The sequence below is a fragment of the Diorhabda sublineata genome, chromosome 1, assembly GCF_026230105.1.
Source record: "Diorhabda sublineata isolate icDioSubl1.1 chromosome 1, icDioSubl1.1, whole genome shotgun sequence".
Taxonomy (NCBI): Eukaryota; Metazoa; Arthropoda; class Insecta; order Coleoptera; family Chrysomelidae; genus Diorhabda; species Diorhabda sublineata.
Genome location: NC_079474.1, coordinates 11877647 through 11893339, shown reverse-complemented (window position 1 = coordinate 11893339; position 15693 = coordinate 11877647). Strand labels below are relative to the sequence as shown.

General features: G+C 31.6%; 2 protein-coding genes across 3 annotated transcripts; one reads left to right on the top strand and one right to left on the bottom strand.

Moving 5' to 3' along the window:
* Positions 1-1391: 1391 nt before the first annotated feature.
* On the bottom strand, positions 1392-13424 carry LOC130452622 (inhibitor of Bruton tyrosine kinase). The gene is made up of 12 exons (XM_056791975.1): positions 13341-13424; positions 13224-13258; positions 12817-13158; positions 12489-12743; positions 11999-12174; positions 11581-11945; positions 10447-10691; positions 7368-7573; positions 6686-7318; positions 3244-4147; positions 1676-1827; positions 1392-1620 (listed from the first exon to the last, which is right to left on the bottom strand). The coding sequence occupies exons 3-12, from the start codon at positions 13154-13156 to the stop codon at positions 1489-1491; spliced, it is 3408 nt and encodes a 1135-aa protein (XP_056647953.1). The 5' UTR covers positions 13157-13158; positions 13224-13258; positions 13341-13424; the 3' UTR covers positions 1392-1488.
* On the top strand, positions 2713-14653 carry LOC130452641 (prenylated Rab acceptor protein 1). 2 transcript variants are annotated; one of them, XM_056791999.1, is made up of 4 exons: positions 2713-3059; positions 13594-13894; positions 13962-14171; positions 14224-14649. In XM_056791999.1, exons 2-4 carry the CDS (start codon positions 13821-13823, stop codon positions 14510-14512), a joined length of 573 nt encoding a protein of 190 aa, XP_056647977.1. In that variant the 5' UTR covers positions 2713-3059; positions 13594-13820; the 3' UTR covers positions 14513-14649. The 2 variants fall into 2 exon arrangements, with proteins under 2 accessions (XP_056647977.1, XP_056647984.1); XM_056792006.1 differs by having other exon boundaries at positions 2747-3059; positions 13952-14171; positions 14224-14653.
* The last annotated feature ends 1040 nt before the right edge of the window (positions 14654-15693 follow it).

Sequence of the window (15693 nt, the reverse complement as noted above, 5' to 3'; positions counted from 1 at the left end):
TAATTCTATAAGCATATTCTTGGATTAGGGAAGAGTACAATCATGGAGCGTTAAAAACCTATACATAGGAATGGTTAGTACTATGTCTATGGTTTAGAACAGGCAGTGACTACTGGCACGTTCCCGTGAAAACACGAACGGAATAATAGGAAAATTCGTGGTAATTTATAAGACCCAGTTATGAAATAAGTATTTCATACTATTTAAATTCGTAGTGATAATGGATTATTAAATTTGATGTAAATTCAGAAGATAAGAGTCTGCATAACTTAATTTTCCAATTGAATAACATTTTCTTTATAAATTCAGTATTCAATAAAATATCACGGTTTTGTATGTACATTACAACTATTTTTTTTTCTATGATTCTATCTGTGTTTTCACGGGAACGTGCCAATAGTCATAGCCTTAAGAAAACAATTGAGTTAACTACGCTAAAAATCTCATAATGACAAATGACGTTTCTTTCTAACTAATATGGAGCTTAAAGGTATATTATATGATTAACCATAATTTTTATTTTACAAATGAAATAAATACAGAAAATTTTCGATTATGTTTTTTTGTTAGTACAAACCCAATTTTCAAGTTATCAGATGATGGTTTGGATAAAAGAAGGTAAGTATCTCATTTTTTATATAAATATATATATTATGACGAATGTCTATTCAAAAAAAATGTGCTTATGATAGCATTTTATTAGTAAGTAATTGGATATAATTGATTTTTTATTAAATCTTCTTCTAATTTATACTTAAGAATATGATGTAATATAATAATAAATTCCAAAATAAATATAACAACATAGATACACTGAAATACTTGTTTGTTGTACTTACCATTTAGTTGTGCCGTAGTTTTCTATTATAACACAATGAGATTTCAATTATTTACCTTAAAAATCAATATTTTTAAATTTCGAACTGTTTGATTTAATTTTTCTCTTTTTGTTATATAATTGTTTTATATTCAATTCGAAACCTTAGAACATTCTCGTAAGTTGAACAAATAAAAATTTTCAATTCTACAAAATAAGTAGATAGAACAAGTTTCACGGTAAAGACAAATAGTTTATTTATCAATATTTCTTAGTTAAAATTTCATAATTTTACTCAACCCTGTATATTAGAGTAAACAATTTTTAAGGTAAAAAGTTATGATTATCGAGTTCGTTTACCATTTTTCATATAATTGATTCAATTATCCAATATAAAGTGATCTAGATTGAATTAAATTAATTTTGATTATGTTAACTTAGTATATTGTTATTGTGTTACTTATATTGATGCTAACAAGATAAGTTTTAAAAATTTTGATGCTAATAACATAATTTTGATACAAATAAAGCCTTCGACAATGTTTAGTACCAAAAAAATGATTAATAAGAGAAATATCGTGTTTTTTGTTTTATAATTTATTTATTAATTTAATAAAAACAAAAAAATAACAATTACATAAAGTCTGGTATTAAAATCTAATATCACAGGTTCATTTCTGTCTTGGTACCCATACCGGACATGCCACGGCTCCTATATGTACACGTTCGACGCTGATGAGTTCGTCAAATGAATTTTCTACATTGTAGAACTTATGTAATTCATCTATCGCTTTATCTTCCATCTAAGGACCAAAAATAAACTCAAAAAAAACAAATTATTCTAAAAGAGGATTTTACCTGTGTAAATATCAACGGTTTATTTGTCATTTTCATCAGATTTTCTTTTTGTTTTTTCTCGTCATAAATTATATCATTTATTTGTTTGGTATCGGAGGTTAATTCTGGACTGTTGTTATCTGGCAGTATCTTCCAAGGATTTTTTGGAGTTACTAAAAATTGAAGTTGTTTCGGTTGTTTTTTATTGTTTTTTTGTTTTATGGTGTTGAGAGGCCTTCATAGATACTTTTTAGATTTTCAATAAAAACTGAGTATTTCCGCAGTTTTTTTAGTTAGGTTAAGTTTCTAACAATTCAAAAAATATTGAATACTTAGTTTTTTTTCTGGAAATTAATTTGATAAAAAGTTTCCAATATACTACCTACTATACTACACCTACACTAAACACAGGACTGTAGTCAAAAAAAATTTGCTCTTCTTTAAGAAGCTATTTTGCGATAAAACTCGCAATAATGGGGTCAAAAATCCAACAAATAACTTCACAAACCACACAGAAACTTATGAGAAAAGCATTTGTTTACCAAACGGCGGCCATTTTTGAATTACTCAATGAGTTAAATCTGTGTTACGCCCCTGGATAAAGACGATACCTTGTAACAGACAGTGTTGCCAAAGTTATGAACAAAAAGTTGACTATTGTAAATTTTTGGAAATTTCAAAAATTTTGAGGCAAAATTGTAGATTTAATTAATTTTATCCACATTTTTTTTAAACCTATCGCATAAAAAAAATACGAGGCGTCGTTTTCCCAAACTCAGTGGCATTAATTAAAAGATAAAGTTTTGTTAATTAATTTGTAACAAAAAATTATTATTTTGTGGTATTTTTAGTAAAAGATTTTTGTTCCGCCACTGTTTTGATAGATTTTTATGAGTAATTATTAACACTAATAACTGGGTTGAAAGTTAGGTTGAATGATTGTTCTTTCTTTTAACAAAGAAAAAAGATAAATAGAGTATATACGATTGAAAAATTCTGAAATATTAAAATTCCGTCATGTTAATTTACATTATACGGGGAAAAAATGACAACATGGCAACGATGCAAATCTTCTGTCATATTGTCTTTGCAAACTGTTTATACCGCGACGCAATCACTTAGCAACAAAGAGATAAAAGTAGTAATAATATAGTAATAAAAATGTCATAGTAATTATAGTAACAAATTACAATACTTTTTAATAATAGTTATCGTGAAAGTGACGTCGTAGTGTCAGTAAAAGTCAGAAGTGAAATCGTGATATTAGAGGTTATGTTTTCGTTTTCAAATAACGGCGTAATTGTGAATTGTTAAAAATCAAGTGAATATGGACACAAAACCAAATATTGCAATGTATTTACACAAATTAAAAACGGAAAATTGATCCAGTGGATGAAACTAACAGGTATTATAACAAAATTAATTAATTACATTCAAGTTTAATCAGATTTACTATACCTGCAATTAAATGTTAAAAACTGATGTATAACGAGATTTTAAGATTATCAAAAAGTTTGAGGATTCAATTTTAGACATTTTAATCAAATATTTATCATAAAAATTGACATAAAAGTAATTAAATTACTTACTTGTAGTAGTTGTTGTATCCGCCACTTTGCTTTCGGAAAACAATCTTTTTCTCTGCTTCTGCGACATTTTCACTATACGAATTTTACTTTCGCTTTTTTGTATTGATCCTTTGATGATATTAGGACTACCCAATTCAGGAAATTCCATAGAATCATCAAACGAAATACTAAGACTCGATCTATCACTAATATTGTTAAGACTAGTATAATTTTCATGAATTTCCTCTTTTTCTACAATCTTACTAGCGACATTGATCGATTTCAATCTACTGGGATAATTATTTTCTATTAAACATACAGGTTCGTCCGGAAATTGTATAATACTGTCATTACTGACATCTTTATCTGATACCGAAACGTTTCTTTCGGAATGTCTACGTTGTCGAGTCCTTTTTTTATGAACCGGTTTATTCTGAGTGATTTCTACTTCTTCGGTCATAGATACAGGATAATCCCCCGCTATTGAAGTTATAAAATCGTCAGAAACCGCTGTGGAATAAGGGGTTATCACCCTACATTGAATTTCCTTTTTACGATCGAAATAAAAATCAGATAGTTCCTTCAATAGTTCGTCGTCTAAATCGTTGAAAGCTTTAACTTCCAGTAACGGAGCTATGTTAGCTATAATGAACATCATACAACAATATTTTAATTTGTCCGCATTGTATATGTCAGCGAAAGTTGTTATTTGTATGATATTCTTCAAGGTTAATAAATCTGATAGTAGTAATTCGCACTGTTCTTTTAATCTGGTTACGAATAATTGATCTGCTAAAATGAGGATGTTAAATAGGTGGTCCACTTCGAGATAATTGAGTTTGGAAAGAGAATCGGTGTAGAGGTACTCCAGGAGAGCTTCCGCTGTTGTTCTGGAGAATGGAATCGATATTTCAGAAGTAGCTTTCTGAAAAAACAACTTGAAATATGTACATAGTACAAGAAAAAGTATAGACAAATAATGGAAAAATACATAATGTCTTCTACAAACTTTGTAGATGTAGTACAAGCTTTTGACAAAGTTTAACAGTAAGAATTCTAGTACTAAATAGTATTAGCAAATTATAAATCTATAAAATGGTACAAGAATCTTATACTATACTCAGAAATAAAATTGAGGTGATAAATGGGTTTTGTTTGATAATTAATATAATACTGAAACGAGTATAGGTTATTCTACTTCTTCTTATCCCTAGTAATTTGGCCATTGTCTATACGATTAAGCAGTTATTGAATATTCTCGAGTGATCTAACTGCTCTGGATGTATATGAAATAAGAGTATAAGAATAAATTTGAAAACAGTAGGTGATTTAACAGATAGAAATTGAGAAAAAAAAGTAAAAAGTTGTCATAATGGATTTCTGGAATGTTTAGTCCAAATTCGATTGGTGACATTTCTAATATAGAATTTAGTATAGTGACTAACATAGTATGTGATTATCCTGGTTGTAGGCGAAAGCCGAAAGTGGCGTCATTTGTGGGATGATTAACTTGAAAATTCAATTTCTAAAACCAAATGACGATTTGAATTCGTAAAAGACAATTCTTCAAGTCAAATAACAAAGAACATAATTTCGAATATCAAATGACTCATTGTTATTGGAAAAGACACTTTGAAAAAGCTAAATAACGATTTTCTTTTGAAGAAGGCAGTTTGTAAAGCCAAATGGCGGTTCTTTTCTCGAAAGGACAATTTCTACAGCCAAATATCAGTTGAAAAAGATAGTTTCTAAAGCTAAATGACAATTTGTTTTCGGAAAAGATATTTTCTCAAGCTAAATAACGATTTACTTTTGAAGAAGGCAGTTTGTAAAGCCAAATGGCGGTTCTTTTCTCGAAAAGACAATTTCTACAGCCAAATATCAATTGAAAAAGATAGTTTCTAAAGCTAAATGACAATTTGTTTTCTGAAAAGATATTTTCTCAAACTAAATAACGATTTACTTTTGAAAGAAACATCTTCTAAAGCCGGTTGTTTCATAAAAACACAATTCAAAACGCCAAATGACAGGTTACATATTTGCAAAAAGACAATTTCTAAAGCCAAATATCAGTTGAAAAAGACTCTAAAGCCATATATCAATTGAAAAGACCGTTTCTGAGGCCAAATGAAGGTTTGCTTCCAATACAGAAAGTTTCCAAAACCAAATGACGGTTTATTTTTGAAAAACACTGTTCATAAAGCCAAATATCAGTCGAAAAAGGCAATTTCTGAAGCCAAATGACGATTTGCTTTTGAAGAAACAATCTCTAAAGCCAAATGACCGTTTGTTTTTGACAAATACAGTTCTTAAAGCCAAATGACGGTTTGTTTTTGAAAAACATTGCTCATAACGCCAAATATCAGTTGAAAATGGCAGTTTCTGTAGCCAAATGACGATTTGCTTGTGAAGAAACAATTTCTAAATCCAAATGACCGTTTGTTTTTGACAAATACAGTTCTTAAAGCCAAATGACGGTTTGTTTTTGAAAAACACTGTTCATAAAGCCAAATATCAGTCGAAAATGGCAGTTTCTGAAACCAAATGACGGTTTGCTTTTGAAGAAACAATTTCTAAAGTCAAATGACCGTTTCTTTTTGACAAATACAGTTTGAAAAGCCAAATGACGGTTTGTATTTGAAGAACACTACTCATTAACCCAAATATCAGTTTAAAAGGCCAGTTTCTGAAGCCAAATGAAAGTTTGGTTTCAAAAAAGAGTTTCCAAAATAAAATGACGGTTTAATTTTTGTAGAACACTGTTCATAAAACCAAATATCAGTTAAAAAATACAATTTTTGAAGCCAAATTACGGTTCGTTTTTAAAGAACATTCTTCATAACGCCAAATATCAATTGAAAAGAGCAGTTTCCGAAGCCAGTTTGTTTTCGAACAAGACAGTTTCTGAAGCCAAATATCAGTTGAAAGTAAAATGAAAGTTTTCTTTTCAAAAAGACAGTTTTTTGTATATGCAATTAATCATTTTATTTAAAAGACACAAATTACAACAAAAACTCGTAAAATTCAATCTAATTACATTGCAGTAGTTATTTTAAAAATCGTTAAAATTGAGGTTATGTAACACAAAACACCAACAAATATTAATGAAATATTTCTAAGTAGCATTAAAATAATCGTTAAAGAGAAAATAATAATAATGAAATGAATTTTTAAATTATTTTAGATATAAAAAAATGCTCGAAATTAATTAAGCCTCAGTAATGTCTTTGGGAAATATAAGATACACATTTATCTATTTGAAAATCGTATTTTTACTCACCCTGTATTAGATTTTCTTAAACAAAATCGTCATTTATAAAAAAATAGTCGTGTACAATAAATAATTGAACAATATTTAGTTACAGGGGATGTACCAAATATATATAAAGTATAATGATCAAATTTTACGTTATTAGTTTATTAATGATTGAATCAGTATAAAAATAAAAAAAATTAAACTCACCCCGTTCCATCTCATGAACATGTTATTGAAATATTCCAATCTTGCTGCCAATAAACATTTGTGGGCTTTGAGGGTTTGATCGTCTTTACATTTGACGGTAACATCATAGAATTTGGTATATTTCAACCTATCGAATCGTATCCGATACTCCGGTTTATCGATTTCGTTATTTTTAACGTAAATTATACATTTATCCATTTCCAAATTACTTAAAACCTCTTGTAAATGCGTACATTCGAATTTCTTTGCCATTTCGTGTAACAACCTCACGGGATTTTTAGTTTTGTTATTTTTTTCGTTCGACTGACATAATTTTCTCAAAGTTGCATTTTTTAATTCCCCGCATTCGGTTAAATCGCAACCCCCGGTGTAAATGTACATCAATAATTGTTGGAATACATCAGGATTTACGTTATTTAAAATAATTGTTTCCCGATTTTCCATTAAATTTTCCAAATATCCACTCGAATTAGCTACTACGTATTTATGGGCGGGAAAATTTCGGTCGTTTATTTTAAATACAACGTCGTGTATAGAATCAAATTCGTCAGTTTCAGATAAGAGAGTTTCGAAATTTTTTTTCATTTCTGACGATTCAATATGAGGAAAAACATAATTTTTGTAAGGAGGAGCCTAAAAGTTGGATAATCATTAAAATAATAACAAACTTTTTGATATTTACCTGTATAACTGAATAATCTCTTCCTTTTAAATCGCTAATTATTGAAATAGCACGATGGATTTTGTTTATTTTTTGTAACGAAACCACAACACAATCTTCCTTTTCCAAAAATTTGTGAAAAGCGCTTTTTTGATTTTTCTGACTCTTCTCAATGGAACCAGTCACTTTTTTCTTCCTAGGTTTGATGAAACCTTTAAAAGCCTCACCTATAATTATAAATAATAACAGAAAACAGAAAAATTAAGAGTTACTGGTCGGGGATGAAAAACGCAGTCCGCTCACATCGCTAATAATCAAACCGTCAAAAGACCTTGGATTTGAAAATACTTAATACAGGTGAAAAAATCTCCAAATAAACAAATTTTCTCAATAAAACGATAATCCTTCCACACCTGACCCAGGAAATTCCAAGAAGAAAAAGTAAATTCCTCTACCATCTAGCTTGTGTACGAACAGTTGGAAATAAGCAAACCCCCAGCTCCCTGTTAATCCCTCAATGAGCTTAAGAGATTGAGCACAATATAAAACGCCTCATCCAAAAAATGGCACATAGAGTTTCTAAAACTAAATGACAATTTGTTTTCTGAAAAGATATTTTCTCAAACTAAATAACGATTTACTTTTGAAAGAAACATCTTCTAAAGCCAAATGACGGTTGTTTCATAAAAACACAATTCAAAACGCCAAATAACAGGTTACATATTTGCAAAAAGACAATTTCTAAAGCCAAATATCAAAAGACCATTTCTGAAGCCAAATGAAGGTTTGCTTCCGAAAAAGACAGTTTCTAAAACCAAATGACGGTTTATTTTTGAAAAACACTGTTCATAAAACCAAATATCAGTTGAAAAGGACAGTTTCTGAAGCCAAATGACAGACTTTTTGAAAGCCAAACACTGTTCATAAAGCTAAATATCAGTTTGAAAGGACAGTTTCTAAGGCCAAATAACGATTAGCTTTTGATAAAGCAATTTCTAAAGCCAAATGACGATTTAATTTCGAAAAAGCAATTTCTGCAGCCAAATGACAGTTCGCTTATGAAGAAAACAATTTCTAAAGCTATGTATTTTTTAAAAAGACCGTTACTGGAGCCAAATGAAGGTTTATTGTTCAAAAAAGACAGTATCCAAATCAAGGTTTATTTGTATTTGAAAATACAGGTAAAAATTTCTCTGAACAAACTTTCTCAATAAAACGATATTCCGTCCACACCTGACTGACCGATACCTGACCCAGGTAATTCCAAGAAGATAAAGTAAACTTGTTTACCATCTAGCTTGTGTACGAACAGTTGGAAATAAGCAAACCCCCAGCTCCCTGTTAATCCCTTAAAGTACTAATGGACTTAAGAGATTTAGTCCAAAAAAAAACGCTTCAACCGAAAACTGGGAGGCATATCGAAATTTACGAAATCTTGCATCTGAGTCAGCGATAGGAGGAAAATGATGATACCTTGAGTCTAGAAAATACAAACTCATTTTGGAGGGGCTTGAGAAAAATGAATGTCAATTCCAGACCATCTCCAAGTCTGCTCAAAAGTTTGCAAAATGATATCAATAAGTACTTTCTGAATGTATTCAATAAATCCCACGTATGTCAGGGGAAAGTCGCTTTTTATAATAGCCATTAACTAGACCTATATTAAAAGTTAAGCTTTGTTATGGAATCTCCTAAATCGATTCGTAACTATAGTTTATAGTTACATTGTGAGCGGCCAAAGGGCCTTTGAGCAAATAAGCCCATCGTGCCCCACTTGACGTTACCAAAGGCCGATATCCTTTGAGAAACCGATCAGGCGCTTTTGCTTGAACCCTTTGATGTCATTAGACAAGCTGTGAGGCTTGTCCACGTGTTTAAACCGCGCTCGAATGAGAGCAAAGCACACACGGCCCATGATGAATAGATGGCAGTATGTGAGCCTTCGCTTGTCTCGTGCCCGGCGTCTCCATCCATCTCTGCCAAGCCCGCCTTGCGAGTAGACAGTTGAGAGACGCGATAGCAACGCTTTTAACCACACCAAGAATGGGTTCTGGACCCTTCAGTGAGTCGATACCAATCTGGCGAGTGAGTCCGCATTCGTAACTATGTAGTTGACTAGGTTGAAAAATTTGCTTCCTATAAGCTTGTATGTATGTATGGATTTGGGGTCTCGTATACACTGCAACCCAAAGGATCTATTGTGTCCTCCAGGATAACCCAGTGTTTACAGCTGATCCATCAATCCCACTCCTTTTAAAAAGTCCAGAATCTGGGATGACTTCAATTGCCAGAGATCTTCGTCTTCTATTTCAAGCGCACCCAGGTGTAGTGCTCTGGAGTTTCTGGATGGATGTTTTGTTATCTGTGCAACAAAATCTGCTAGACCTAGCGTCTTCAGGTATTTGTTGAGGCGACAGTTAGTATTGATTGATGAGTCTTTGTCTGTCTCAGCCACTGTAGGTTGTCTCAATAATTGGTTTTGCTCCTATCTACCTTCTTTTTCCACTGTTCTGTAGCTGATACCTCTGAAGGGTTCGGGTCCCGTGAAGGGCTATAAGCTTGTTGCCAGTAGTTCAAAAAGTCCTCGAACGAACAGTACACACCTAGATGACCTCAGACAATGTAATAAAAACACTAGATAAGGAGACGGCTGAGATTACTCCAAGCCATTCGATGTGTTGGATCATGATCTTCTTTATGCAATCCTGAAATATCTGGGACTTGATGGAATATCTTCTTGTATTTTTTTTTGGTTTTACTTTAAAAGAAGAAGGCAGAGAATTGGCGCGAATCAAAGTTCATCTGGAACTGGCGAAACATAATCTGATGTACCATTTGTTTTTGAATAAATGTGACTATCACATTCAATAATACGCCAATGACATTTAGGTCTTGTACTAATTTAATCCTGCAAATCCAGAAGCAGCAACACCTGAATAGAGATCTGTTAGACATCCTTGATTATCCTACAGAGCATGATCTAAACCCGAATGAAAATAAGACTGAAGTTTCGACGCGTGTTTATCAAACCAATAAAAACCATTTCTTATTATTATTATTATTATTGTATAAAATGGTCGTTTTAGATATAAAAACTCACCATCTTTGGAAACCAACAAAATCTCGTTGTAATTCAAACAAATTTGTTTCATAACAATGGCTCTATTTATTGAATAAATACATCCGCATAATTGTTGATCGGAACCTTGCCACAACAATACGTTTCCAGTATTTGTAAGCACGGCTACTTTTAATTCCGTATTTAGTTCTTTGGAAAGTTCGTTATTGAGCATCGCAGGGTCCAAATTTCCTCCAACTATACTAACTTGCACGAAATTCAATTGCCTGGAACATTAAACGTAAACACAAATAAAATACAGAAGTCTGCATAAGTCCTGCAACGCTGTCGAAAAACATTAAAACGATACATGTTCGCGCTTTGGACTATGTTTACCTAATTTCAACAACAATTCCGAACTCGCCGCTACTAAATCGTTCAACAGTGTGGAAGATGTACCAGAAATTCTCAAAAACGGGCTCTGTTGCGGACGCGCCGCGTTCTCGACGACCGTTATATGTAACAACTAACGAAAATATGGAAACAGTGGCGCTGGGGTTAGTTAGCAGTCGAACCAATCAATGCTAGTGTATACTTCCCGGAATCACTGTAAACATAGGTTTGAACGCAGCGAACATTAATTCTCTCAGTCTGTAATCCGTATTTGTAATTGTCATGGATTCTGTCCGTTTTTTAAATAAAACATATATTTGGCGCAGTTAGTAGGAAAAGCATACAACGCGGAAAAATTTCAACTATTTTAATAGTGAAGTGGTATCTCGGATGCAGTCAGGATGAAGATGAAGAAACCTTTAAACTGAACCTCGTGGGTTTGTACTCTTTGGAGGGTCACGTGACAACGATCCAACACCCGCGAACATCCATCATTCCATGCAGAATGTAATAAAATCATTTTGAAGCTGCATTTTTTTCTCTTAATGTAAATTTGTTGCCTGACTTACGTATAATTTGAACTTTTTGGAATCAATGATATTCATACACACTATTTACACTACCACTACACCAACACTCATAATTACACTTTCTAAAGCGCATTTTGATAACCAAGCTATGGTCTTCAGACGAAAACCTCGTCAAACAATGTGAGTGAGTGTTGGTGTAGTAGTAGTGTCAGTGTGTCCATATGACTTACATATGAAAAATTTTCTTACTTACCGTGACGCTATTTTCCTTGTAAGATACTCGTGCATAACATAAATATCACCGTTAGTAGTACACACTGCTATAGCTCCATTACTACTAGCTACATCCGTTATAGTAACGTTATTACTAATAGTTACTAATTTAGGAGTCACTATGAATTGATTCTTATAGTTTTCGTTAACTTTTACCCCCAATTGCCCAGCGTTTAACCCCCAAGTGTATAAAGCATTTGGACCCCAAGCTACGGAATGATAATGACTAGCACAAACACCTTGTATTTCCCTAGTTAACCGTTTGATTTGTTTAGGAAGTGTTGATTTATCAGGTGACGGCTCTAGTCCAAGAACTTGATAGGTATTTAAACCACACGTATATATCTGCAACGAATCGATTAATTTCTGATATTATTTATTAATTCGTATATATTTACATTGCCGTCTGAACACAGGAATATACTGTGGTCTCTAGAGATGCTGGCTTGAATGCACGTTATGATTTCACCTTTTTGAGAGCCTTGGAATTTGACTATCTGAGGTGAAACTACAGATTTTTCATTTCCTAAACCGAGTCTACCACCTTGACCATGTCCACACGTTAAAGCTTTACCTACACGTAATAAATTCATAAACAAAGTCCTCAAATCCTGTATTGTATCTGTGATTTACAAAAACTACTAAATAAATTATTCAGTATTTGTCAAAAGAAAGAGTGATTCATGAGGAACGTTCTGTATAAATTTAGTGTAAATTGGTTGAAATATAAAGGAAATTATTGCAAGTCAAACTATCATCAACAATTCTCCCTAATTCTTTTGAAATATCGCAAAAACAATGTATATCCTACAAAAGTGTGTGAATTGGAAATTGGTTATTGTGAAACATATTCAACCTGAAATGGGTTGTTAATACACCATTACTAACCTGAAATTGTCACTATAGTACTATGGAATTTAGCTATACAAATTTGCTTAACATATTCCCCAGGATACTCCCTATGGAAAGCATCCAATAAATCAGGACTTTGTTTAGATTGATGATGTCCTAATAAATTGTTATTATTTGATCCCCAAGAATAAATTTCGCCAAAATTAGTACTGTCTCCAGGTTTAAGACCATCTTTCATAGCATGTTCTAAATAAGTAAGATAATCTAGATCTATGTCACTAGCGTTGGCACCTAAAACCAACTAACAATGAATTTAATTCTTTAAATTCGCGTAAACAAAGATTTATTTAAATAATCGACTCACCTAATTTTAATAACTCTACAGTAATGTCAATTTTTCCATAAAAAATGCTTCTATGTAAGGCAGTATAACCAGATTCTTTATCTTTAGTGTTTATATCTGAATGTCTGTTAGAAATAAGCCACCTGACGAGGTTTAATCTACCGCAGGAAGCTGCTACATGTAAGGCAGTTCTACCGGAGGAGTCTATAACCGATTCGCATCGAGTGCATATGAAATTAAGGAAAGAACACAAATCGGTGTCACTAACACACCTTTTTGATATAGCATCTGTTATTATATCTCCATGAACCATTGATTTACATTGAGTCGTACAATCTCGCTCAAAGTTGTTGGTATTCATTGCTTGAATTAGAATTTATTAGTTGCGTTTTATTATTATTTATATATGTGATCAATATGGAACTTACCTGCTGTTTAGAATTATATGTGAAAATTTACGTAACTAAAAAATTATGTCCGATTGTTTTGAATTAGAAAAATGCAATATTTCAAAAAATCTTATACAAATTTAAATCTACTATTACCTAATAATTCCAATAACAAATAAACCAGTAAATATTTATCTTCGTTACAACTTCAAGTTAGATCATCTGTCAGTCGACGTATTTGAAGGTTACCGCACCTCATAAAAATAGCTTTGTTCGTAAGTTTGATTTTAGGACTGTCAAATTCGCATCGATTCTGAATTGATAGTTCTGTGATCGCTAGTTAATGATGTATGCTCGAATTATTATTAAAACTATATACAGATATTTCAATTTTACGTACTTATTATAGGTTGCAAGATATAAACAACTTATTTACAAAAATATTTAACAATACTGTCTATAAGTAAATAATTCCCAGTCAAACATGCTTATGTACCGATTATAAATTGGTTCAGATCAGCGAACGTACTGGGTAAGATAAAGAAGAAGAGTACACATAATAAAGTCAAAAGTGTCACGTTGTAAATTGTAAATATTGAATGAAAAGTATAACACTTTTATCTATTTTCAAAAATAATGACTGATATAACAATTGATGTATCTGGTGAAATGGAACCTAGTACGATTAGTCGAAAAGATGGAATTTCAAAGTAAGTAATTCGTTTTAAACAACTTTTAAAAATTATTGTATTCGACACAAATGCCAGTATATTTCAGTTTTTTGAAAATACCTACTCAAATGCCTGATCCAGCGGAATGGATAAGTCATCAGAAACAGAGCGTGAGGCCTTGGTTACTTTTTATACAGACCTCAAATTTTAAAGTACCACTCTCTGTTCCTAGACTTGGTAGAAGAATTATGAAAAATCTCGAATATTTCCAAGCTAATTATTTATTCGTCGTCCTAGGACTTATCGCTTACTTTCTGTAAGTTGATTATATATCTGAATTCGTCAAAATTTGAAGCACTTTGTTTTAGAATAACCTCCCCACTTATATTAATTACCATCGCCGGGACAATGTATTTGGGTTATCGCCTAAACAAACGACAAAAGGAAAAATCTCTCACCATACTCGGTAAAGAATTAACATTACCTCAACAGTATTTATTGTTAGCGTTATGTTCGTTACCAATTTATTACATAGTTGGGGTCCACGCTGCAATGTTTGGAGTGTTAATCGCCTCAATTGTTATCATAACGTTGCACGCTGCGTTTTATAACATCGAAGCTCTCGCTCTCAAAGAAGAAGAGTCTTTTGAGGTTTAGAGTCTATCCGGTATCAGTTATTTGTTACAAATATATATATTAACACTTTTATATAATTAAATGTTTTTAATAAAAATTGTTGTTAGTATCTTCCAAGGTAAACAGATTTAAAAAATAAAATCTTGTCATTCTGACGGGTATATTTAATAAGTTGCATACATAAAATTCAATTTATTTAATATAATAAACATATCCGGCGCCATTTAAACAAGTGAGAAATCATATTATCTTATGTAGGTCGTCGAGAAACTACAGTGTACAACACGCGTGGATATTTCATACAAATATGTGGATGTGGATATTTTCTGTCCTTATTGCCTAATCTACTATTTTAAAAGATAAATAACAGATCTAAAATATCATAGTCCTTAAAATCGTTGGGAAGTACATTAATAATTAGGCGGGGTTGACTTTTGTTGGGTTTAGAAAAAGAATATTTGTGTTTTTAGCATATAATTTGTGCTTTCAAAATATACTTTAAATGACAATGTTTTACATAGTTGCCACGTTGTAATTTTATTCCAGTTGTTGGCACAAGATAAATTGAAAAAATAATATAATCTAACTTTTCGTAAATTTCTTTCAAAATTTGGTCGCCAATACTTGAATAATTAAGGTTATAATCGGTTTTGAAAATGATTAATTACTTAAATCAACTAAAGTATTATTCGATTTTTACTAGGAAATGTTATGGATATAACTGACACATTCATTAATTCTTAAAATAGTAAAAATATGGACGAAAACTTGAAATTTCAACCAGATGCCTGATTTTTACCTCAATAAATCTTACAAGGTGCCACACGGCTGCCAACGTGTATATCTAATGTAATTTCCGTTAATACACGTTAATTATTTTGCTTACACTTTGGATAATTAGATTTTATTAAGAAGCAGCAATTGTATAATGCAAACGCTTTATCATAACCTCGTAATGAAAAAGTAACAAAAACTTTATAAAATTACATATATACATCAAAATCGCTTCTAATATCACCTTTAACTCAACCACATAACACTGAGTATACATACCACACAATTTTGCGGATACTTCTAGTGAAAATACACATATTTACTTTACTATTATTTCGTTCAGTTATCTTACACATATATTCGGTATATTATAATATAAAGGGTGAAGATTTGTTAACATCTAACTTGAATTAAAAAAGAGAAAAGTT

Excerpts from the sequence above, each read along its gene's own strand:
- LOC130452622 (XM_056791975.1), bottom strand. The coding sequence starts at position 13,156 with ATGAATACCAACAACTTTGAGCGAGATTGTACGACTCAATGTAAATCA. Across the intron at positions 11,946-11,998 it reads TCCTGTGTTCAGACGGCAAT|ATATATACGTGTGGTTTAAA; the intron begins GTAAATATATAC and ends GATTCGTTGCAG. Across the intron at positions 10,692-11,580 it reads ACAAGGAAAATAGCGTCACG|GCAATTGAATTTCGTGCAAG; the intron begins GTAAGTAAGAAA and ends TTAATGTTCCAG.
- LOC130452641 (XM_056791999.1), top strand. The coding sequence starts at position 13,821 with ATGACTGATATAACAATTGATGTATCTGGTGAAATGGAACCTAGTACG. Across the intron at positions 13,895-13,961 it reads CGAAAAGATGGAATTTCAAA|TTTTTTGAAAATACCTACTC; the intron begins GTAAGTAATTCG and ends AGTATATTTCAG. Across the intron at positions 14,172-14,223 it reads GGACTTATCGCTTACTTTCT|AATAACCTCCCCACTTATAT; the intron begins GTAAGTTGATTA and ends ACTTTGTTTTAG.